The sequence below is a fragment of the Talpa europaea genome (genome assembly GCF_964194135.1).
Source record: "Talpa europaea genome assembly, chromosome: 12".
In the NCBI taxonomy this organism is placed as follows: domain Eukaryota; kingdom Metazoa; phylum Chordata; class Mammalia; order Eulipotyphla; family Talpidae; genus Talpa; species Talpa europaea.
In genome coordinates this window covers 18,648,288-18,674,037 of record NC_140079.1, presented here as the reverse complement: position 1 = coordinate 18,674,037, position 25,750 = coordinate 18,648,288, and the positions used below count along the sequence as shown (strand labels likewise).

The 25,750-nt window shown below is 45.3% G+C and overlaps 1 protein-coding gene across 1 annotated transcript; it reads left to right on the top strand.

Annotated features, from left to right (window-relative positions):
* Positions 1 to 259: 259 nt before the first annotated feature.
* JAML (junction adhesion molecule like) lies at positions 260 to 23,368 on the top strand (the record flags this gene model as incomplete). The annotated part of the gene is made up of 10 exons (XM_084249839.1): positions 260 to 271; positions 5,892 to 6,092; positions 8,210 to 8,435; positions 12,150 to 12,262; positions 14,671 to 14,908; positions 16,121 to 16,138; positions 17,838 to 17,976; positions 19,962 to 20,013; positions 21,526 to 21,609; positions 23,285 to 23,368. 10 exons carry the CDS (start codon positions 260 to 262, stop codon positions 23,366 to 23,368), a joined length of 1,167 nt encoding a protein of 388 aa, XP_084105965.1.
* Positions 23,369 to 25,750: the final 2,382 nt, after the last annotated feature.

Sequence of the window (25,750 nt, the reverse complement as noted above, 5' to 3'; positions counted from 1 at the left end):
TTAGTAGCACATGTGACAAGTGGCTATTGGCTGTTACCCTGGGCCTTATGCTGAGTTGGCACCGGAGATATAGTGGCATATGGGTATAGCTCTTGGCTTCAGTGAGCTTGTAGTCTTGGGGTGAGGGTGGAGACTTTAATTAAATGGGCATACAAATAAATAGACAATTAGAAATCATGTGGCTAGGAGGTCTGACCCGCAAAGAGTGGTTCAGGAGAGGTTTCTCTGAGGAAATGACACTTAACTTGAGATCGGAACGATGAAGAGGAGTGTTTGTGAAGAGTGTGGGAGAGCATTCAGTTAGGGGGGCAGATTAATCTTGCTTTGACAAATGTAATCCAGGGAAGCTTTGCTCTACAGCAGTCATTGCTTTTACAGGAGGGGCAGTGCAGTGTGTGCCTGGGTGTGGATCCTGGCTTGCCACTTGATATGTGTTCTGAGGCAAGTCAGTTCACCAACCTGTATCTAGTTTCCTCGTCGGTAAAATCTCATAGGGTTGTTGTGAGGATGAAGTGGGTCACTGTGTAAAAAAACTCGGTACCTGGCATAACCTTCTCCAGTTTATTGCATATCAACTGTTGACTTCTAATGTGGTGCTATGTATCTCAGCGGAAAAGTCCAATCTTTTAAAGATGAGGCTCAGGGGCATTGACTGATTTCCCAATAATCTAAGAGTTAGTTAACAAAAGGTCTGTCTCAGGAAGAGATTTAAAAAATAAATTCAGTTCACTGCTTTTTCAATTCAATCATTACTTCTCCATTGATGCATATAGAATTCCAATGGTGCAATTGAGTACTTAGGTCTGAAAATGGGTATCTTCTACTCATGCGTTTGTTTGCACATTTCTTAGAATTGGGTGTGGCTCTGAATGACTTACGTTTGGTGATTAGATTCAGAATCTTTTGGTGGTCCCATTTTTCTCAGAATAAAATGATACAGTTGCAGAACATCTGAGCTGACTTCACCTTGATGGTCTTTTTGTGCCATCCGCACTTTTCTAGTGTATACCAGGTACTTTATTGGTGCTGTAGCACAGGTCTGGGACACCCATAGAACAAAGTGCAAACAGACCCTGCCCTTGAGAATGTAGACTTAATAGGGTTTGGTGTTAAGCATGTAAAATCAATGACTCCTCCATGCAACTGATGCACTGCTGGAGGGAATAAATTAGAGTTGTAGGCTGGGCAGAAGAGGGAGTGCAACCAATTGATCCAGATACAACAGGAACCTCAGATGTTCCAGATATGATAAGTTAAAGTTCTGACATGCTGTAAAGGGAGCCCTGTGTCATCCTCTCCCATGTATGTGTGGAGTAAGGTTGGTGACAGGGAGCAGAAATAGGGTTATGGTGATCTTGAGGGAGAACTGTAATTTCATTAGACTTATGTTTGGGAAAACTTAATGTGACTGTCCATATATCTGGGTCAGTATGATTATTATCTACATTGTTACAATGGGAAAATTGAAACTTCAAAGTTTCCAGTTCATTCTGGCTCATCACCTGCCATCTCTATAAAGAAATCTCAGAACCCAAAATGTCTTTTAAAGCCACAAACTCTGTTTCCTATCTGATTTTTCAGTGATAAAAGAGGATTTTGTGGTAATGCTTTCTATTTTTCAATAGCACTGTTATCTACGTGATTATATTTAATCCTTGCATTCTTATTCTCATATTACAGGCGAGGAAATTGAGGTTAAGCAAGGTCAACTGACTTTCCTGCATAAGTGGGAGCTAGGGTAGGACTTCTTTGAACAGTTTGACACTGATTTTCCAGATGGAGGATTTTATTGATTAGAATACAGGCAAGGAATCTCATGCATATAATTTTTTACAATTAAAATGGTCCCTGTATATGCTGGACTCCCCCCAGAGCGAGGTAGGGTACTGCATGTTAATGCACAAAAGAAGACTGTTTCTTCTAGCAGGTCCTGAGGTGGAATTGCTCCAGTGGCAGGATGTTAGGGTGCAGGGATCATGACTGACAACAGCCACAGTAGTAGATAGGAGCCCAAGGTGGTTGAATTGCAACTCCTTGCACTCCTTTTGTTTCATTAGGAAAATTGTGGGCTCTTGTATAAAACAGTGGTGTCTTTCCCAGGAGCTAGTGGATTCAGTCAAGTAAATGCAGATCATACAGAAATTAAAAAAAAAATGCTTTTTGCCCATTGTAGTCCAATTCTTGTTATATCTACACTGCCCTGCCTTAAAAAGTTTTCTAAAAAAGGGTGTTGGGGGGAGGCGGGGAAGCTCACTGTGGACCTTTCAGGTGGCTTCTTTTAGTTAAAGAGCTTGGTGAATGCCTTAACTGAGTGGAAAATTTCCCCTTTATTTGTGTGTTTCCTTTCCCACATGTCCTGATCATTCATTATGTTTAGAAATAGTCATTTAAGTTAATTTGGAGAGATCAGTACAAAGTTCAGGCCGAGTATCCTATAATTTTAATTGAGAGAAAATTGACATATATCCCTGGCTGAGTTGAAGGCTCACAGCTTGATGGCTTGACTCACATATATAGTGAAATGATGGCCACAACAAAATCTGAGTATCTGGCATTTTTTTGTTTGACTAGCCAAGGCTATCTTCTTAAGGGTATCTTGCAATTATCTGCTTTCTTTTTTCTTGAAAGACCACTTTCATCTTCTCTTATAGTCAGTCTAAAGCAGCCCCCTCAGTGGCTCTACAAACACCCCCTGCTTTATTTCATCAGAGCACTTAATCAGCTTCTTATTTTCTTATTCATGCATTCACTTAGTTTTTCTGCCTACCCCCCTCATGCAACCACATGTGTGAGAGGAAATTGTCTTTCTTGCTCAGGCTGCATCCCAGCACCTCAGACAGAGGCTGGCCCATGGAGGGGCTCCTTTTGGTTTGTTAAATCAACAAACTTCCCTCAACACTTCTTTCTGACCCCCCATCTTTTCCCCTTAAGATTGGAAGATGGAGAGGAGGACCATGTTTTGCCCCCTGATATTCATCCTGATACCACTGTTACTGGGTAAGTAGACACCAAAGGAACAAGGTAGGGGATTTGATTTCTTGTAGGATGCATTCATTTTTATTATTTATTTTTTTAAATTCTTTTTTTTTTTAGACTTTATTTTTTTTATAGAGGCATGTTATTTATTTATTTATTTGTTTGTTTGTTTGTTTGTTTTGTTTATACAAGCACTGGGTACAGTCAGAAGCGCGGGAGGGTGAAAGAATTCACCAGAGCCAGAACGGGGAGCAGAGCAGGCAGAAGGACCGAAGTACACTGCTGAGGGGAGCAGCGGGCGGCAGGAGAGGTCTGCGCGCCATGTGGGATCCTCCTCCGGTGGCCGGGGAGCAGCCGGGGATCGAACTGGCGCCGCAGAGGCTGTGGGCAGCTTCGCAACCCAGCGCTCAACCGCTGTGCCGCCGGGCAGGCCCTTAAATTCTTTTTTTTTAAAGATTGATTTATTTATACAAGCACTGGGGTACAGGCCAGAGGCTGGGGAGGGTAAGAAAATTCACCAGAGACAGAGCGGGGAGCAGAATAGGCAGAAGGACTGTAGTACACTGCTGAGGGGAGCAGCGGGCGAGACAGGAGAGGTCAGCCGCGCCATTTGGGTTGCTCCCTGGCCGGCTGGGGATTGAACCGGTGCTGCAGAGGCTGCGGACAGCTTCACGGCATGGTGCTCAACCTGCTGCACCACTGGGGAGGCCCCACATTCATTTTTCAAAACCAATTTTGTGTATTTTCATTTCTCCTTGGTTTGTTGAAAACAGAAACCCTAACCTGGAACTTCACGGTTAGCCTGAAACAGCTGTTTTAGAAGCTTGGTAGCACATTCTTTCTTGGAAATCAGAATGTTCCTCTGTTTCTGTTAAGAACAGAATGCCTTTGGGTCCTTACTGGGTGGTCTAGGACTCTCTGATGGGATACAAAAAAAGTTATGCTCTGGCATTCCTGTATTTTAAATTGTTATCTTTAAAACCACAGCTAGACTCAAATCAGGAAATGAAATTACCAAAGAGAGTCCCAGAATCCCAGTAATTGTTTCATGCTTTAGTCATGTTAAGTGCACTGGTTCCTCAAATGCACTGAGCTCTTTTCCATTACGAGGTGGTTTCTTTTGCCTAGAACCTCTCTCTTCACTTTTCTTCAGTTGTCCGGAAGGCTTCTTATCCTTCAGGTTCCCCCTTAAGCTCCACTTCTTTCTCAAAAGTGTGGGCTACCTCCTCAGACCAGGCCAAAGTCCCCTAACAGCTCAGGATGCTTCTTGTTGCTCATCTCTGACATTCTAACTTTTCTGATCCTTTTTCCTTTTCTCTTTATTCCATGGATCTAGTTTTGTAGGAAGAATCAATTAGTTAGGTGATTTATACTCATAGTCTTTTATTTTCATTATTATTGGTGTTTGAACCGTGGAGAGTGACCAAAGCACAGACTCAGCAAAGAGCATGGAAGAATTGCCTTTGCTCTAAGTCCAGGCAATGCAGAGTGTACACAACATGCAGACACATGTGTGTGCATGCACATGCACACACACACACACGGCATGAAGCAGAAACATTCTTTTCATGGCAGCAGGGTTATAATGATCTCAGAGGGCATTTAGACCTTTCCTCAGAGGTCTGTGATGCTGTCTGCAGGTTTTTGTCCTTTTACCCGGAGAGTTAACTGTCCACTCCGTGGCTTGGGGCCATCATGCGGTTTTGCATTTCTGTGTGGAGGGGTTTTTCTCTTCTGTGAAAGCCTCATTTTCTTCAACCATTTCTCCACAAAGCTTACCCTTTAGATAGATATATGTTTCTCTTTGCTTTGGTTGCTGCTTTTGCTTTTTAGCAAACCTTCCTTTAATTCCACATACAGTGCTCTTAATTAGCTTCTTATACCACCTAGCCGTTGCTCAGTTCTTCCTTATAGGAAAATTCCAAATAGTTTTTGGAGCTAATTTTGATTTCTTTCAAAATAATTCCCCCCAAAGGCTTTAGAGTTTATGTTTTCTTTTCTGTCTTCCCCACTGTGTGTGCCTGCTGTTGAGCAGGAAGCGAAGACTTTTCTCTCAGGGCAACAGCTTGCATGAAAAGACTGCCACATTCCCATATGCCATCACTTGGCTCTCCTGTGGTATGACCTGGCCAGCTTCTGAATGTGTCTTTCTTGCTGTTTTCATCTCTTTGCTAGAGCATGTCTTGTGGAAACAGAAGTATCCATGTAGAGATGGTCTCTTTAGGTAAAAAAAGAAATGACTCAGCACCGTGCAGATGATGGCTGGTGTACTACAAGTGCAAACATGTAGAAGCTGAGAAACCAGGGTTGACGGAAAACTGGGGGTGAAGAGGAGGGGGTAGAGTAGGGAGAAGGCAAGCACGGAAGAAGTTAAAGGGAAAAGCTGTGCTCTGTAGTGGCCTAATTGTCAGGATCTGCTCTGTAGCCAGCTCAACTGGCAAATTTGGAGACAAGCTTTTGCAAAGGAATGAAACAAAGGGAAAAGAGGAAGAAAAAATAGATCTACCTGTAATTGGCTTTTCAGATAAGGAACCAGTGCTAAACTTAGAGCAAGAGTCCCCCACATTTCCTATTTATGGGGTTTAAATTCTGACCTAAAAGGAGGGACTTCAGGATTTCTCTTTCTCTTTCTCTTTTTCTTTTTTTTTTAGAAAGGTGATTGGGGGTGGGAAGGGGAGGAAATCTGGAGAAGAGGAAGGGACTGGTAAAGAGGAGGGGACCAGAGCGCCTGTGGTGTAGTGTGAAGATTGCAGGGCCTCTCTGCCCGAGTTGTGTGGCTAGCCACAGGGTATTCCTCACCCCCTGGGAATGCCATCCTGGTTCGAGTGAGGGGACTCTGAATACATCATCCGTGTTAGGTCACTGGCAGAGTGAAGGTGTACAGTTTAGGTGATTACTAGGTTTTTGTTGGTGAGGGCATTTGTCTAAATGATAACCTCCTCTTGCCTTTGACTTCTACAGATTATTCCTCAGGCTTGAGTGATGGGATTGTTTCCTCCCTTGAGCTGTCAGTCCATGCGGGTGACTCAGCTCTGATGGAATGTGTTTTCCAGAGCCCAGAAGAGAAACGTGTGATCAAGGTAGACTGGATGTTCTCATCGAAAGAGCATGCCAAGGTAAGAAGAGGTAATGTGACTATGGAGTAGCAGCAAGGTCCTGGCCAATGGTGTCAGAACAGTGTGGAGAGAAGGGATTCAGGTCAAGAGGTGCTGTGAAATGGTGTTGCAAGAGCGTGAGTTTGGAGTTTGTCAGAACTGGGCCTCCTCCTAACTTGGCTTGTTGGTTGTATAATCAGCTGGGAAAGTTACTCAACCTCATTGATTTCAGCTTCCCCATTTGTGAAAATGAGGGAGATTGGGCCTCCCTGGTGGAGCAGCGGTTGAGTGCTGGGTTGCGAAGCTGCCCGCAGCCTCTACAGCGATAGTTCGATCGCTGGCTGCTCCCCGGCCACCGGAGGAGGGTCCCACATGGCGCGCAGACCTCTCCTGCCGCCCACTGCTCCCCTCAGCAGTGTTCTTTGGTCCTTCTGCCTATTCTGTTCCCCGCTCTGGCTCTGGTGAATTCTCTCACCCTCTGGCGCTTCTGACTGTACCCAGTGCTTGTATAAATAAATAAAAAATAATAAATCTTTAAAAAAAAAAAAGAAAATGAGGGTGATTGTACTAGTGGTAATGCTTCACTCTCAGGTCATTGAGAAGCTAAAGGGAGATAGACACATAAAGTTCTTTTAGCAACCCCCGCCCCGCCATTTCTGCCCTTTGTGGAGAAGCATAGGTAGGTGGGGAAGAGAAAAGGATGGTATCACAATCATCTTTTTGGGTGAGTAATGGAGACATTCTTTCAGCATTCCACTGCCCACTTATATTCTGGGGAATCAACTCTTTCTCCTTCACGGATGCTGGAAGTGTTGGGGTTAACAGGGTGCAGCGTGGCTGAGTGAGCATCTTTCATGGGAGCTCCTTGGAAGAGGAAATAGTGTATGAAGCCTCAGCAGACATTCTGTGGAGATACTTGTATTGTTATTAGGCAAAGGATCTAAAAACTGTTATTGGGTCATAACCTATCTCTAGTTCTGGGTCCATTCACCCACAACCATAAATGCAAATCAAAGGGCCTTTGGTACAGCAAAAGGAAAAAACCTATTTATTCTAAATCAATAAGGTAGAGGGGGAGGGAGAAAGGCCCAGTTACCAACCAATGATGCCAGGTGGAGTTGTAGTTACAAAAATGGGCAGGGTATGGCAAGTTGCTGCTACTGAGGTGGGGGGGGGGGCTCCCCTGCCCTGGGGGGAGGTGGGCGAAGGCCCACCACCCAGTTGGTTTGGTGCTGCTTCTGCAGCCACTCCGGTGAAAAATAGAGCAAATCTGTGTGCATTGCTTCTTTTTAAAGGCTCACAAAATGGCCACTCAGCTTACTCCCTTCCTCAGCCCCCTCACTCAGGATGCATTCCCGCTGGACTTCTTGGGTGTCTGGACATCAGGGGGTCGAGTTTGGCCCTTCATCCTGGTGGGAAAAAAACTCCATTTGCACTCAGCCTGGGAGGCGGTGGTGGCTGCTCTGAGGGCCCAGAGGCACAGGGCTCAGCTGCTCCAATAGTATGTCAGGATCATTTATGAGATATGTCGTTAGTAATGAAATATGTCCAGTAAAATGCCAGTGCTTGCAAATGAAATAGATTGTTTTTCTAGCTCAGAGCATGTTTTCCCTATAATGCTATTCTCACTCAAATTTTTATATGGTATAAGTTGAAATAAGAATTCTTCCCCTCCCAGCCCATAAACCATTCCCATTGACTCCTCCTCATTCCTTATGATATGCTGCCTGAGGAGGACAGAAGGAAGAGGAGTGGCAGCCAACTTGCCCGCACTCCTGCCACCAGCCAGCTTGTAGGGTTGCATCATGCCTTTGAATGGCATCTAATTCAGGGGCCGTGGCAGAAAACAGGGTGGAGGCAGGAGATAGTTTTCAAAAGCTATGCTTCCTCTTATCTTAAACTGTAAGAAATACACATACAGGGACCCTGTCTCTCCAGATGTCTTTGTGTAAAATGAGCCCCAGAGCCTTATAACAGTTATAGAGTAGTGCCTGGCATGTGCTGGTCATTAATTGGGCACAAAGTGCTCTTTAATCGCTGTTAGGATGATGACGGTGACACTGCTGCCCCCACAGAACAGGATCTTTTGAATCCAGACTCCCAGGTCTGGAACCACTGACTTTAGATTTTCCCTCCAGGAGGATTACGTGCTGTACTACTACTCCAACCTCAGTGTGTCTGTGGGCCGCTTCCGGAATCGGACCTTCTTGGTGGGGGACATCTTACACCACGACGGTTCTCTCCTGCTCCAAAATGTGGAGGAAGCTGACCAGGGGACCTATACCTGTGAAATCCGCCTGGAAATGGAGAGTGAGGTGTTGAAACGGAGTGTGGTGCTGCACGTGCTGCCTGAGGAGCCCAGAGGTACCTTGGTGCTTCCCTAGAGATTTAACGTGCAGAAGGGGCGGGGAAGTGGTTGTGCTGAGCAAATGCGGAGGAGGAGACACTCCTCACGAATGGTGCTCTTTAGATAAAACAATGACAGTAATTATTTTACTCAATATATTTCATCCTCATGAAAATGCTACAAAGGGAGTATTGGTTCTTTCCAATCGACAGATAGGTAACTACGGCTTTGAGAGCTTCAGTGACTTGCTTGCACGAGCTCACTGTTTTACTAAATGGCACATCTGGTACTAGAAGCCTGGCACCTGTGACCAAAGTCCAGTTTCTTCCCATCAATTATCCACATGGAGGCAATGTCCATATTTTGTGGATAACTACGTGAAGTCTTTTGGAGCTGTAAAAGAATTAGGCAGATCTCTCTAACTTCTTTGAACCTTATTTTCCCATTTGTAAGTGGAGGCAGTGGCTTCAGTAGACTGGTGGTTTTCACGGTGTGTGTGCTCTGTAAGCCCTCAGGGTGCAAGGAACCTTGTAGGCTGCATTAAGGGTGAGTTCAGGGTAAGGTGTTGATGGAGAAGCAGGCAGGGAAGACCTCATGCTTCCACCTGCCTCTGTGACCTGAATTCCACTCCCCTCTGTGACCAGAATTTAACCCTCCTGTTTTATTCTTTGTGATGCTAGTAAGGCTTTGTTTGAAGGAAGAATTCTGCTGCTTTAAACAAGTTTGAAAACTACAGAAATAGATGCATTCTTTAAAAGTGTGAGCTAGAGGGGACCTCCCTGGTGGCTTAAGTGGTTAAGCACCCCACTGTGAAGGTGTCCTCAGCCTCTACAGCAGGACCTCGATCCCCTGACTAGCTGGGGAGCTACCCACATGGCGAAGCAGACCTCTCCTGTTTTGCTTGCTGCTCCCCTTAGCAGTGTATGTCAGTTTGCCTGTTCTGTACCCACTCTATCTCTAGTGAATCCTCTCACCCACCCCCCTCCACATCTCTGGCCTGTACCCCAGCTCTTGTATGCATAAATAAATAAATCTTAAAAAAAAAAAAGTGTGAGCTAGAAGGAGTTATCTGACCTCAGGAAGGTGCAGTTCAGTTAGGAGCTAGAATCTGGACTGTTCTCTCTCCAGTAGTTGGTTTCCATCCACTCTTTCAATGAGCTCCTTTGGGCTACCCTGTCCTCCTCACCCCTGTTCAGTTGTGTCTTCCCTCATTCTCTGGGGGTTGTGTTCTTTGTTTTCTAAATGGTCCTGGGCACAGTGCCTGGCAAGAATAAGCAATCAATAAACACTTGTAAGTTATTGAATTAGCCTCCCTCACTTAAATCTGATTTGTAAAAATTGGACTGTAAAAGGAATGGTAGAAAGTGGCCTCTGGTCTCTCTCCAATTTTTTTCCTACTGTTTTGTTTTTCAATTGGCATTTTTCTTTTGATTCCAAACAATATGTTTCTCTAAGAAGAGGAAGTGAATCAGCTGCCATGTTCCCTGAGGATTATCTTTGGGCTACCCTTTCTGCTTTGTCCACTAAAGTCATGATGAACGCTTGTCCATATCAGCACAGCCTCTGAGATGGATGCCTATGCTGCTGAGAAGAGATATAGGAAGGCCTGCTGCAAGGGGAGACAATTTCCAGAACTGAAGAATCTGTGGAAAGAGACTAGAACAATTTTAGGGGTAGACAGGTATTTTCCCAGTGGCCAGTGGAATAACTTGTATTTATTTTTCTTTCCAGTCAGAGTGGAAATAGATCCAGCTCCTAAATTTTACCTAGTAGGCAGTAGAAAGGTATCCAATTTGCTTGATGGAGGGCGTCTCCTCCTATATGAGACTTCATTTGTCCAGTCATCCAGGATTTTCTTTACAAAGTTTACCTTGCAGTTTATCTTTTTTTTTTGTGTGTGATTTGTAGTACTACTTCAACTCTTTACCCCACAGTTCTTATTTTATTTTTTAAATTTTTTTTAAGATTTATTTATTTATTATTTATACAAGCACTGGGTACATTCAGAAGCGCGGGAGGGTGAGAGAATTCACCAGAGCCAGAGCGGGGAGCAGAGCAGGCAAAAGGACCGAAGTACACTGCTGAGGGGAGCAGCGGGCGGCAGGAGAGGTCTGCGCACCATGTGGGACCCTCCTGCGGTGGCCGGGGAGCAGCCGGGGATCGAACCGGCGCTGCAGAGGCCGCGGGCAACTTCACAACCCAGCGCTCAACTGTTGCGCCACCAGGGGAGGCCCCACAGTTCTTATTTTAAATACCATAGACAATATTTTTAAAAATTGAAATAATATTCCTGCAGTTTCCCTCTGGAATCAGCCATTCTTCCACTTACGTGAGGTGGTACAGGATAGTGACTGAAAAACCTTGGGCTTTGTTTTCGCTCAGGCCTGGGTGGACCAGCAGGCTCCCCCTTTCGCTGGCCATGCGCCTTTGGTCTCTTACTTTCTTTGGTAAAGTCAGAGTAACAGAGCATATCTCGGAAAACAGTAGTGACTGGCTGGAAGACTATGTATAAAGTGTCAGACATAACGCCTGGTACATTGAAATGACTCAGAATGTTTGGTTGCTATTACCGCATTTTAGTTTAGTTCTTAATGTGTTGATCTTCATCTACTGGTATTTTTTGGGGTGGATTTTTACAGCAGTCAAAATAACCTCCCTCACAGGGTTTAGAGTTCACAATATTCTCTTCTGCTTTACTCCCTTTGTGCGTCTTTCCTGCTGGGACTTAAGTTAATGTTCTCCCGGGGAAACAATGTGGATGAAAAGGTCAGCTTATGTTCTGTGTTTGTTCCTCTGCATGAGCTTTGCTTAATGCTCTTTTGAAGGAACTCTGTCCAGTTAGAACGAGGCTTGTGTCTCCCTAAATACTACCCTGTCTTTCATTGCCCAGTTGACTTTGTGACTGATCTGTGTAGATAGAGTGTTATTTAAAAAAATCAGAAATGTCTTTTTAATTGTTTTCTTTTTTAGGGACCTTTTCTGCAGTAGACATGTGATGGGGTCAGCTGCTTATACAATTAAGCAGAAGGAAGAAGAGCTGGAAAGCCAGAAGGGGGATCAGTTGGAGTGGGGGCAGGGGTTGAAGCAGAAAGAAAAGTCAATAGGAAAACTTTTGTCTTGACCTAATTAGCAAGGAGTCCTGTGACCTGTACTGTAGCCAGAACTAAATCCTAAGTAAGGCCAAAAGAACTTGTAAAAAAAGAATAAAAGAATTTGGAGAAAGTCACCCAATGATTCAGTTTTTCAGCTATGAAAGTCAGTGGGTTATATGTAAGAATGAGTTATATAACTTTCCACTTCCTGTTTATGTTAAGCACATATGGGCATTCCAATGGGTGAACAGAAAGTAGGGGCTTTAACATTCAAGAAAGTTTCTGTACTTTCTTTAGTATAAATTTAAAATAGAATTGGGCCTAATGGAAGGCATTCTGGAAAAGGAGAAAGAGATGAAAGAGGTCTAGAAGGTGTTGACTCTAGTATAGACATAGGACCCTTCAGTATGATGTATATGGGAAGCTGAAGGGTATCCTCTGCTCATATTGGCTTAAGTGAGATGCCTGAGTCCTCTGTCCACCCAGAATCATCTGAATCAACTGTATAGGAGACATGTACATATTTAGTAGTGACATTTATTTTACTCCTATGTATCTTTAAAGAGTCTCTGGTCTAGAAGTTTTTTGGTTACATAGATTATACCTTGGGTTTGACTTGATTTACCATTTTATCTCCAGAGCTCACAGTTCATGTGGGTGACCCGACTCAGATGGGATGTGTTTTTGAGAGCACAGCAGAAAAACGTGTGACCAACGTAGAATGGACGTTCTCATCAGTAGGGAGTGCCAAGGTAATGGGGAGGAACCAGCATTGTAGTAGAAGCTTCTGGCCAATGGTGTCAGGAGAGTGTGGGGAGAGGGGGATCAGGAGAGGTGGGGCATCTAGGCATCAGGTGTCATGTGGTTGTATTGCAATGGTTTGGGCTTTGGAGCTTGTCGGATCTGAGCTGTCTCCTAGTTCGGTCACTTGACTGAACCACTTTTTGGTCACTTGACTGAACCACTTCAAGTCCCTAGTGGAAAAATAACTGATGAGATGATAATAAAGATGAAGAGGAGGAAAAGGAGGAAGAAGAAAATGCTTAGCTTTTAGCGTCGTTCAGATGAATCTATGATAGTTGGAGTAAAGCATTTGTACATGACTTGTCTTCTGCATTTTCGTTTCCTTCTTCTTCTCTCTCCTCCTCTTTGTAGACTCCATGAGAAGACAAGGGGATGACTCAGGGCCTGGCTGGGAAAGCTCTGGACTAGGCATAAGAATGATTACATTATTATTCTTATTTGGGTTACTTTTGTGAGTTTTCTCTTGTGCCACATCACCCCTTTTATGTGATAGAGGGGATTTTCTGTCTCATGCATGCTTCAGGTGTTGGGATTAGTAGATTCTGGGGGCCAGGGTGAGGAGTGTTTCATGGGAATGCTGGAGCAGTAGATACACAATAGCTCACTGACTGGTGGGGCTCCACATTCACATGATAATGTACTTGAGTGTCAAGGTGTGTTGTGAGGGACATTCCCAGGTAACTTAATTAATACATTAATAAAAGTTATGGAGCCAAGTTTATAAAAGACTTAACATTTGTACATTAAGATATATTCGAGGTCATGCCTATAAAAAAGGCATTTGTACTCACTTGTATACTATGCAGTAGGTCAGAAAATGTGGCATCTTGGTGGAGTGTGGTTTCTGGTTCACCCCTGGGAGCCTGTCATGTATCTAAATGTCACCCACTAAGTGAGTTATGGCAGAAAATAGGATGAGAGTTGACATTTTGAGTTGTGAATTTGAATCACAAGAGGTTAGAGGCCAGGTCTTTTCACATCTTTTTATGTCTGCATACCCATTTCCTGTATTAAGAGCTTTTAAAAAACATTAACAATTACATATCTTTATTAAAACTTCCAATATTTTTTTCATTTAACAAGTATTTTTTAAGTATCGGCTCTGCAGTGAACATTCAAGTCCCTGCTCTGATACGGGACTTACAAAGTAAGATGGAGGCACGTACTCGGTAAAACAAGAAATAAGTAGATAACATGTCATTTCATCATGTAAGAGCTGTGGAAACAAACAATAAAGCAGGGCGTTGTGGTTGTTAATTTATGTAGTTGGTCAACGGTGACATTTGAGCAAAAGTTTGAAGGAAGTGATGGAGTGAACCAGATGTTTGTCTAGGGGAAAGATTGTTCCAGGTCTAGAAGGTATTAACTCTAGTACAGACATAGGACCCTTCAGTATGATGTATATGGGAAGGCGAAGGGTATCCTCTACTCATATTGGCTTGAGTGAGATGCCTGAGTCCTTTGTCCACCCAGAATCATCTGAATCAAACTGTATAGGCCATTACTCAAAGAGCAGCAAGCCGGGCAGTGCGGCTGGAGTGAAGTGACCCAAGGAAGTAAGAGCAGAGCAAGTAGAAGGTGAAATCAGAGAGGAAAAGGGTGGGCAAGATCACGGAGAGCCTTGTGCTTTTCATAGAACTGCAGGGCCATGAGAGGATTTTGAGCAGAAGAGTCATATGATTTAACATATTTCGAAAGGCTCATCTGCTGAGAATAGACTGGGTTGGGGTAAGCAGGGACACAAGTAAGGAAACTGCTGCAGGTGAGAGGTGGTGGCTTGTGCCAGAATGCTAACAGCGGAGGGGTGAGAAGATTTAGAATGTATTTTATCTCTTGTATTTCTAGATTTGGCATGTATAGAATTAGATGTGAGTTGTTGAAAGAGAGGAGTTCAGAGTGACTATGATTTTCAGCCTAGCAGGTATTGCCATTTACCCAAATGAGGTGGACTAGAAGGAACCAGTTTGGGGGGAAGATTTGAAGTTCAGGGCTAGACATGTTTCAGGTGCCCACTGGAAATTCAGACACAAATGTCACCAAAAAAGAAGGTATACTTTTATTTCTTTTTACTGAAGAAATGCAAAAAAGTGAAAAATTCCTCCTTCCAACTCTCCTTACCTCTCTCTTGAGATGGATGTCATTCCTGGTCTGGTGGTGGTGGTGGTGGTGGTGGTGTGTGTTTGTGTTTGTGTCAGTGCATGTGTGTGCATGACTTCCTGCCCTCTGATACTTCCTGGAAGTATCTCTACTTCCCACACCTGCAGGTTCTTGTTAGTCCTGAGCCCTCCCCCCACTTCTCCATCCCCCCTCCCCCCTAGTCCTTGCAGTCTCGCACATTTTTGTCTTTCCCTTCTAGGAGGAGAGTGTGTTGCGCTATAACCCCAACCCCAATGCACCTGTGGGGTACCCCCAAACCTGGGGCCGCTTCCAGAACCGCGTAAGCCTGGTGGGGGACCCTTCCCACAATGGTGGCTCCATCATGCTCCAAGGAGTGAAGGAATCTGACCGAGGAAACTACACCTGCAGAATCTACATGGGGAACAAGCAATTCAAGAAAACTATTATGTTGCATGTGATCCTGAAAGAGTCCCAAAGTATGTAACACTTGGCTGAGGAGAGATGAGGGGGTTCCTAGCTGGTAGGTGCTCTAGACTAGGGTGAGGCCAGACAGGCTTCTAGGGTGCAGCACTGAAGACGGCATCTCTCTCAGGGGCTGACCCTGGACTTACACGACCCTGAGAGTGATGCTTGAGATTTGCTGCCCCTAGCTCTGGCCCTGCTGGTAGGTCAGGGAGGATGGAGCTAATATTTAGTGAACACCAGGCCTCTGCCAGACCTCACTCATTGCCGTGTGATCTACTGACTTATGGGAGCTTGGAAATGGATGGGAGTTGCTGTCCAAAGTCATTTTTACTGGCTCTCAGGTGATGCTGTTATGCTCTGCAGTGGAAGGAAAACTGATCCTGAGCTGGTGAGAGAGCAAGCAACAGAGAGAAAACAGGAAGGGGCCAGGACTAAAAGAGACGGGTTTTGTGATCAAAGGGTCTGTATTCTGGCAAATGCTGTGTGTTAAAACCAGTGGTGTGTAAGAAAAGACTCAATCGTGTGGACTGAGAGAGGTGAAGAGGGTTAAAAGTAAACAATGACCCACAGTGTGCTGTGAGGATGTGGCCTATGGACTCTGCTTCTCTAGAGCCATCAAGGGCTGACTGTGGTTGTTTGGAGAATAATAGCAAAGGGTCCCAGGTGGAGAAGGAAGCAGGCCTGTGGGTTTTTTTATTCTTAGAAGTCTTACTTCCACTTCACAGAAAAAACATAGGCCGTTAGTGGGAGCTCATTCAGCTGGCAAGCCCTCATGCTCACAGCACGATTACATCTGCTCCCACCCATCTCTCTCCCTTGCCATCCTGAGCTCCCTTCTGTGAGGGGCTTATCTGAACCCCACCCTCAGGGGCCACACTCTCCTTCTCCTCGGGAGCTGCACAACGTGGCCGTTTAAGCTCTCACTTGCTTCTGCCTTCAGCACGCAGATAACACTCTTCTGTCTCCCGTGTCCTTGCTTACTATCGCTCTCCTCCTGACCCTTTCTTTTTCTCAAAATAGTTTTATTGAGATACAACTCACAAACCATATACCCCACTCAGTGTTTTTTTTTTGTATACTTAGAGTTGTATAACCTTCACCACAATCAACAATATCTTTCTTGATAGAGCCAGTTGCTGATGCAAAGGCTATCCTGGTGTCTCCCGGCTCGTCTGCCACTAACACCTCAGTGCCCTGCCTCCCGCCTTCCGCTTCTACCCTAGGTAGCTCCGATCACAAAGGTACTCTAATTGTCCATCCTCAGCTTACTTTTCCTCAGTAATCCTGGATATAATATTGCACATAATCCTGTGTTGGACACAATATTATGTGTATACTTATATACAATTTTATATATATTTGTAAAGGTCAGCTTCACCCATATAGGCTACAAATACTCAAATGCATATATTTGAACCTGCCCCAGCATACCTTTCCCCAGCCCATCTGCCGGCCTCACCACCAGCTACACAGTTATCTAACTGGATGCCCACAGAGTTGGAATTGACTCTTCCCGTCCCTGTGTCTCCCTGTTTACCAGGCATGTCCCGTCCTCTCTGTACTCACTCTGAATCCTTTCCAGTCAGTCCATCACCACCACCTTAGTTCTGGCTGTCACATCTCTGGCTTGTCCCTACGCAGTCTTAGCTTTTATTCCCAGTCACCTTTCTCATTCTTCCTGCAATTATCTGTGCCATCTTTCTAAATCACTGATCTAAACTCTCTCTTCCTTTTATAGTCATTCAGTCATTCCATTGCCTACAGGAAAAAAGCTAACTCCTGGTCCAAAATCAGGGTCTTTCATGATGGAGCCCCTTTTATCTCTCCAGTCTAATCTCCTACCACAAATAGAACCTTTAAGCCAGATCCCTGGAGCTATTCCTAGTTTCCAAGAGCACCACAGAGACCTGGTGCATAAAGGCCCGTGGCCTTTTCCAGGCTGTCTGCCCATGAAACTTGGTGTTTCTTTTAAGACTCAGCTTAAACTTAAGATGTCTACTGGCAAATTCTCACCCTCTGCTCCCTAGAATTGACTACCCTTTTCTCTGTGCCCTTGGTGCTCTGAGTGCTCTTGATCTCAGCGTCTCTAGTAGTGTGTGGTTTTATGTTTACGTGTGTCCCCTTTCTTGAAGGGAGGCAGGGACCACACACTATTTGCCTTTGTACCCTCCATGCCCAGTGCTGCCTGGCAACGCAGAGGTACTTGCTGTGTGTATTTAGAATGAATTGAGGAAATGAGGGAGGGGTGAGGGAGCACCTCTGAAGGCCCTGCTTGGTATCCTGACTGTGTGGCTGGGTGCTCTGCATAGGGTCTTTCAGAAACACCTTCTCCATTGAGACATCAGCTACCTTTAAAATGTCTGTTATTTCTGGGGCCTCCCTGGTGGTGCAAGGGGTTAAGACGCAACCTATGAAGCTATCAGCAACTTCTGCAGCACGAGTTCGATCCCCAGCTGGCCAGGGAGCTACCCACATGGCACAGCAGAACTCTCCTGATTTTCCTGCTGCTCCCCTCAGCAATGTACTTCAATCTGCCTGTTCTATTCCCCACTCTGTCTCTGCTGAATCCTCTATCCCCCAACCCCATCTCTGGCCTGTACCCCATCTCTTGCATGCATGCATGCATGCATAAATATTTTTTTAAAAGTCTGTCATTCAACAAACCACATTTCATATTGTTAATATGAAAGGAAACTCTACTTTCATTAGGAGGGGCTCTCCCTCCTCCCACCTACCTTAATCTACATGTTAGGGGTGTGTAAGGGGAGTCAGACATTGGTTCTCAATCTACTGGGGACAACTGAAGTCCAATGTTTCATCCTGGGGTGTGGTCTGGCCTTTATCCCCCACTCTCTGACCTGACTTGTAGGAATGCTGGGGTTCTGTCTCAGCCCTTTTCTGGAATAATGAGGCCCTCTCATTGCTTTCTCCTTTCCCAAGGACTGGTGACATCAGGACTGCCCAAATCCGAGATCCTGGCTGGTGGCCAGCTGGTGACCATTGTGGGGATCATCTGCGCCACCATCCTGCTGCTTTCTGTGCTGATACTGATTATGAAGAGGACCCACATAAGCATGAGGTGCGGAGCTACACGAACACTTTGAGTTGGGGGGCTGGAGGTGCATGACTGCCTTTAACCTGAAGTGGAAGAGAGTGATCAGGCTCTAACTGCCATTTTCACAGAAAGGGCTTTTTTAAAATAGCATCATCTGTGGCCACAGATAGGTCTCCTGATGTCACACTGGACATCATCTCCATAGTGACACTCCCTTCCCACCCCCCCACCCCTCAGCGCTTTACTCACTGTGCTCCTGAATGGCCTGGCACATTCCCACAGCATCCTAGCTCATTTTGGTATTTCACAAAGATTACCAGCTCTTACGGTTTAAGTGGAGAATAATTAAGAGTATAAATCTTAGGCAAAAACTATGAGAGACATGGTTTTTGCTTTGTCCACACTGTACACTTCCTATAGAAACTCCAATCTTGAGCGTTGTCAGAGGCTTCAAGGGACCACATTGTGATCATGAGAGGTTATTTTTCGAATGGATGCTCTCAGGCTCTAAATTATTTATTGTTGGAAGGTGTTTTTAAAGGCTTGGATTTCATCAGTAGCTTTCCCAGTATCGCTCAGATGCTCTGACATGGTGCTGGTGTTTCACTGGCTGTTTATCCAACGATTGATGAAATAAGCTGCCAGGGCAGACTGACTCTTGTGTTGAAATAGGGTCAGTAGGGAAAGACTCCCACGAAGGCTAAGCAATGCTGCCTTTCCAGTCTCCTTTCTGCTTAGAACGTGGCTTCTACAGAAAGTGCGTGTCTGCTCTGCTTTTGCGCTTCCCCCAGCTGCCCCTTCTCTCCCCACTCTCTGGTTTGGTTTTTGACCAGTTGACCTCTCTGAGGATCTTAGCTCTGAACATGCAGACAGCACAGACCCAAGAATTAGACAACCTGCTTCCATATCTGCTCACTTCCTCATCTGAGCCTCAGTTCCTCTCAAAAGCAAGGGCAGCATTTCCATGTGACCTAGTTTATTCTAGAGAAATAATCAGGTTGATATGTTGAGATATTTGTGCACAGACATGTTCTCAGTAGCACTAATTCCAGTAAAAATTTGGAATCATCCTCAGTTTTTTCCAGAAAGATAATAACTCAGTGGGTTAGTAGTCCATTCAATGCAACAGCATGGAAAGATGCCCAAGGAGTAGTAATGTGGATACAGAGTGTAATGTATGTTTATAAATTAGAAAATTACACAGTGCTCACTTCAGTAGCATGTACAGGAAATATATTTTCGGGTGCTTGCATTGAGACAGGTTTGAAAGGGTAATTCTAAGATATCAATAGTGGTATTTGGGATAAAGGAAAAGGCAGCTCCCATAGGGGTAGGGAGTTTACTGGAACTTCAATTTCTAATTCTCTACATTTCTGTATTATTTGAATTCTTTTGCAATGAGAATATATAACTTTATAATCATAAAATACAATACAAATACTTCTATTTTGAGATAAGAATATAAGTTTTCTAGTTTTAACTCAGACTTATTTTAGGTCTAGCTTAGGTCAAAATAGGAAAAAAAAGTGCAGTTTTTCAATGGCAAATGCTGAGGGCAAATGGTCAAGAGATTGATGGAAGGGGCCAGAGTCATAGCTTTGGTGTTTGTGGGCATCGTTCTGCTTGGCCTTGTCCCTGGAGTCCTTTGAACTGGTGTCTTGTTGAGCTTCTGCTGCCCCCTGCTGGTTCAGGTGCATCTCTCTGGTGCTCAGAAATGATAAAAGTCTCATCTCGGGTCCCGCTCAATTCATTCACTTGAAGTTGTTATGGATGGAAAATTGTTAGAGTGAATAGAGAAGTTGAAGCTTTTTTTTTTTTTTTAGCCCAAACTATATCCACAATACTTTCTTGCTCTCCATTAGAGAGATGGATTCTCTAGACAGAATCGTTTCTCTCCTGAGGACTCTCTCTCTACAGAGCAAAGGGTGGGGGGATGGGGTGGGTGTCTCACACAGACACTCTTGAATAGGCAGTGCTAGCTTGTTAATTCCGCACACTTTTCCTTGCAGTTCACCAACTTCCACAAAAAACCTGGAGAACACAAAGAAAGCTGAAGAAGAGGTAAGAAAACGCTACCATTTTGCTGTTGAGCCCTTGAGGGTAAAGTAGATACTGTGCCAGGATCCACCGGGTGTGGCTGTCATTTCTCAGGTCTTAGTCACCAGCATATCTCAGCATGTGCCCAAGGCCTGGTCCAGAGGTACAGAGTGGGAAGTGGGGAGAAGCTCTGGAAATCCTCATCACTGGAGTAGGAGCACCCCAGGGTGACTGGGATGGGGCAGGCAGGGCCATCCAGCGGGGCAGCACACTCTGGTAGGTCATGTACTTGGAATCAGAAAGTCTGGGTTTGAGCCAAGCTCTATCACCTCCCTGAAACTCCATTTTCTTATCAATAAAATGATAAGGGCAACATATTTGCTCTATTGTAAAGTTTACACAGCACAATGATATGCTAGTGCTTCGCGCCCTGTGAGGCACTGTGTAAATACACAGGAGAGTTATGGTACCTTTAGGAGTGAAGCGAAGGAGGAGTTAGTGGTTGAGATTCAATATTCTCTTAGAAGAAGAGGACCAAGAAGAACTTCCCCCTCCATATTAGTTTGTAATGGAGTTATAAATAAGGGACTGAGGAGTGGACTCACTTCCTTGGACTCCTTTGTCTTTCTTTCTTTCTTTTTTTTTTAATACATTTAAAAGCTCCTTTTTCCATAGTTTTCTTTCCATCTCTGGGCTGTTTGTAGGATTTTCTTTTCTTTTTTTTTAAATTTTTTTTTTTTTTAGATTTATTTATTTATACAAGAACCGGGGTACAGGCTAGATGCGTGGGAGGGTGAGAGGACTCACCAGAGACAGAGCGGGGAACAGAACAGGCAGACTGACGAAATACACGCTGAGGGAAGCAGCGGGCGTGGCAGGAGAGGTCTGCCGCGCCAGGTGAGACCCTCGCTGGCTGGCCCGGATAGAACCGGCGCTGCAGAGGCTGCGGACAGTTTCACAGCACTGGGCTCCATTGCCTGTGCCACAAACAGGGGAGGCCCTGTTTGTAGGATTTTCTCACAACATAGAGTGGGGGCCTCCCAAAGTCCAGGAATTTGTCACTGAGTGATGTTGCTTCCTCATGTAATGACAGGAATGGGGTTCACAAAGCACCTCCAGCCCCACAAAGCCTCAGTGAGGGCTTTCCCTGCCTTAGAAGCACCCCCCTCCCCCAGAGGAGGATAATTAGTTGCTGACTAATACCACCCTGCCGTGCCTCCAATTAGTAGGAAATCATCACAGAATACAAATTGTTTGGCAAGATAAGGATTCCCTGCTGGTCTTGCAACACCCATTTGAACAAAAATGTTTGGCTGTTGAAGCAATGAATTTGCTGTTCACTGATAAATGAATTTTGTTAGTTTTTAGGAGGACTGGATTATCAGTATTGATGGTCGCTCTCTAGCATTTAGTAACCCTCTGAACTTACCAGTTTTGGGGACTGACGCCATAGTAGATGATGGATTTTTCTTTTGCATGTAAGATGTGCAGCTTTTTAGGAACTTTAATACCATTTCTCCCTTCTTCCCCGACCAGAAGCACGTTTACTCCCCAATAATACCCATGGTGCCCGAGGAAGAAGAACCAAGTGGAAAATCAGAAGCCATGTACATGACTATGGTGAGGGTAGTTCTGGGCCCCGCTGACGTAGATGTCTGGAGGTGGGAGAAGGTGCTGGGAAGGATACGGTGGACTCGTGGGTGGTGGATGTGGCTAGGTCACCTGGGGAGGTCACTGCTGAGGGCAGAGATTTGTGCTCAGTAGATATTTTTTAAGTAGTGGGGACATCTGAGAAGCTGAAGCTCTGTTGGACAGAAGAATAATATTACATCCTTTCCTCGATTATTAAGGGACAGTGGGGCTTGAGATGGTTGAGATGGTTAATTTTATTGGTAAAAAGAGGCACTTTCATCAGTCAGGCAAAGTGTGTCTGCCTCATCAGTTAAACACAGTCTAGTAAAGAAGGTGCCAGCAGATTCCTGGACAAGGCTTGTGTTGCAAGGATTATTTTCCTTTCTATCAACAGGCCTCTTCCAACTCTTAATTTTTTCTTAAATTCTGTGATTTATATACCTTGATATAACATAACCCCAGGCAGGCTACATGCCAAATTTCAAATAATAACAGGGAGCCTGATGCCTGTGTTCTCTTTGCTCAGCTCCCCGGGGATATATGGCACTTAGAAAGGCCACCTGGCATGTAGTGAGTAGTGGCAGGGACAAAAGGAGTGAGCTGTAAGAACACAGCTATTTGTAGATAGGCACCCAGGCCAGCAAAGGTGCAGTGTTTGGCTGGATCCAGGAAGGCTGGCCTCCTCTGTTTATGAGATGATGGCTTGTGTTTGTTCCTGTCGCCCCAGTACGGTGGACGCATGACTCCCAGATGATCGCAGCCAGGAAAGGTTGTGAAGCCAGGGAAGTGTGAGGTCGGAGACCTGGCCTGGTTCTACCCCGGGGACAACAGTACCTCCCTCCCAAGTTGCAGCTGAATGGAGCCATTTTCCCCTCATTCTTACACCATTGCTGTCACGTGATACTATGGGAATGCCATGGGAGACCTGCTGATACAGTTGCTTGTGTCTCCCACCTAGGGACAGACTTTTGCAAAAAGTCTATGAGCTGAGATGACCTCGGTGTGAATCTCCTTCAAATCTACCTTCCCTGGTTCAATGATATGTGCCTGTGATTTAAACCCGGTGGAAAATAGCCCTTCTGTCTTCTTGAAACAAATCCAAGAAAGTCAGTGTGATGAAAGGCCAAGGCCACAAACCCAAAGGCCTTCAGGGGCTGCTCAAGTTCATTTAAAACCTGCTGTGCCAAATTAAATAAGCGTGCAGGTGAATTCTGGTCTGCAGGCCACTTGTTGGAGACTTCCGGTACAAATGTGTTAGTGGAGAGGGAGCAGAGTAATAAGGAACTTTTGATTTTTTTCTTGTTGATTTGATTAAATTTACTTCAGTGAAGGCATACTGGTGTGCCCTCTTTCCGAGGCTTTAGATGTCAGTGGTTTAAGGTCACAGGCTTTGGAATCAGACAGACCTGGGTCCAAATCCTGACTCTGTGACTTAGAAGCTGGGTGATCTAGGGCAGATAACTTAGCCTCTCTGAGCCTCAGTTTCCTCATCCTTAAAATGGGAGTAAATAATACCTCCCTCCCAGGTGGTGAGAACCAATCAAGATGGTGCATGTGAAATGAGAACTGGGCCAGATTCATAGAAGAGCTCAGTGAACACTAACCATCATGTTTGAAGTTCTTCTTACAAACATCCTTTGTTTCTTTCTTCCCTTCCCTGCAGCACCCAGTTCGGCCTTCTCTAAGGTCAATGCCACCTGAAGGGAAGTCAGCTTGGGGGGTGCCCCAAACAATGCAAGCTTTTTGAAAAGAAAGGAGTGTTCCCTTCATTCTCAGCAGTCGCAGAAACTCTCTCCTCCGTGCCTCCTGAGTACCCCACCAACTATTTCAGGAACCCCGTACCCTCCAGTTGACCTCTAGCCTCATTGCCTGGTCAGAGTGCTGAAGATGGAGGATTCAGAATCTGGCAGAAAGATGGATGGCTCTGGAGGAACAGGCCCTGAGAAGGGGCGGGAGTGTGGCGATGGACTTGGTCTCTCTGGAGGGGGGCTCTGGACCTGGGGAACCTGACTGAGCTGCTGAAGACATGCCAGCAAATCAGCCCCTCTGCTTGAACATTGTTCTTGGCTGAGTTACAGGGAAGGGTCACAGGAATCAAATCCAACCAAAAGGATTCCTTTGGCAAATTATCTCAAAATAAATGTGTTTTGAGGAAATCCTCCTGTTTTTATGCCCTGGCTGAGGGGCGAGTGGAGACTTGGTGAGGAATTCACAGTCAGGAACTCTTAGGGGAGCTAGAGTTCCTGGCGGAAGCCTGTGTGACTCACCCATGGGGGACTGGTCTTGGCCCTGGGAATGTTTTTTGGGAATGTTTTTGGGGGGTGAACAGGTTGGAGGTGGGCTATACTACGGGTATAGGGTTTAAGCCAGTGCTTCTTAATTCTGGACGGACCTCACATCACCAGTGGCTTTTTTCTGGCCTCACCACAGGCATCCTGACTTGAAATCTCTAGGCAGAGCTTGGGCACCTGTCTCTTTCAAAAGTGACAGGTGTGGGTCACCAGAGTGGAGCCACTTGCACTTGCTTCATCTGAAATGTGAGGTTTCCACTGTAAGATTTGGTAAGGTTCGTCTTAAAAATCCTTTGGTGGGCCTTCCTGGTGGCTCAAGGGGTTAAGACACAGCACTGTGAAGCTATCCCCAGCCACTGTAGCAAGAGTTCGATCCCCAGCCAGAGAGATGACCCACATGGCACAGCAGACCTCTCCTGTCTGGCCCACTGCTCCCCTCAGCAGTGTATTTCAGTACATCTGCCTGCTTTGCTCCCCACTCTGTCTCTGGTGAATCCTCTCACCCCCTGCATCTCTGGCCTGTATCCCAGCTCTTGTATGTATAAATAAATAAATCTTTTTAAAAAATCCTTTGGCTCTGCACTCCTATTTCTAGCCTGGACTCAGGTCAGTTCCTCTCCTTGACTACCCTGGCCCTTTCTCGTTCTCTGCATGCCATTCCTCCCATTTAGCCTTTCAGGACGTGAATAAAGAGGTGGTCTTGTTTGATTCTCTGATTTCTCATCCATACTCAAGTGGGCTACATGTTATCTCTGAAGGAATCCCCTAATCCTCCAAACATCACAACCCTCTCATTGCACCCTTTGGGATTCCTTATTTTTTACCAACCCTTCTTGGGTCCTCACTTGGAGGCCTGTAAGCTCTTTTCTTGTTCAGTCATGGAGAAGAAGTATTAATTATTTCTTTTTCACCTGTTAGCTCTAAACAAGGAGTATCCCAACAATTACAGTCAGTGAATTGAAAGTGATCTATGGAGACGCACCAGAAAGGGAACACATATTGGCACGAGAAGTATGGGGGGAGGAAGATTCTTTCATTTCCAAAGAATTTGTGGAGAGGAAGTGGTTTCAAGTCTGGGCTATTAAGTAGCACCCCCCCAACCAGCTGTCTAAGGGGTCCCTTCCCACTTCCTCATAGGTTGTGTGTATGGGACGCTGACCTTCGGGATACAGAGTGCAGAGGATGGATGATGATTCTACACCTGTTATTCTGGGTGGAAGAGAAAGGCTGGGTTAGGAGATGGAGGGTGGGCTGGGCAGCTTCCCATGTGCCCCCTGCAGAGGGGTGCTTTGGTGGGGGAAGTGTGGGTGCTCCCTCCAGAGTTTGACTCACTCAAATTTGAATTTATTCCACTCAGTTTGGCTTCCATTCTGGGTTCAGCAGTTGTAACTGAGGAGCGAAGGGAAACCCACCTCTCAGCTCTCGCCTCCAACCCTACCCCCACCCCACACATAGGCATGGCGTCAGGGTTGAGGATAGACTCCCATGCCTGTCAAATATTTATTTTGCCCAAAACCAAAAAAAACCTGCAGGCGAACATGAAAAAAGACCTGTTCACTCCCTCATGCCTTTCCCTGGGGGTGGCTGTCTGTTAGGTGGGAACTGAAAGTGTATGATACAGGGAATGGGCTTCAAGTTCATCTAGGTCTGGTTCAAAGCCTAGCTCTGCCTCTTCCTCTCTTCGATATTGCAAGGCTTACTCAATTCTTTGAGGTTGCTTCCCTTATATATAAAATGGAGGCTCATAGGATTTAGAGGAAACTAGATGAGGTCATTTAGGGGCTAGGACTGGTTTGAGTCCTCCATCTCCTTCAAATGTGTTTTTCTCAGCTGGATTT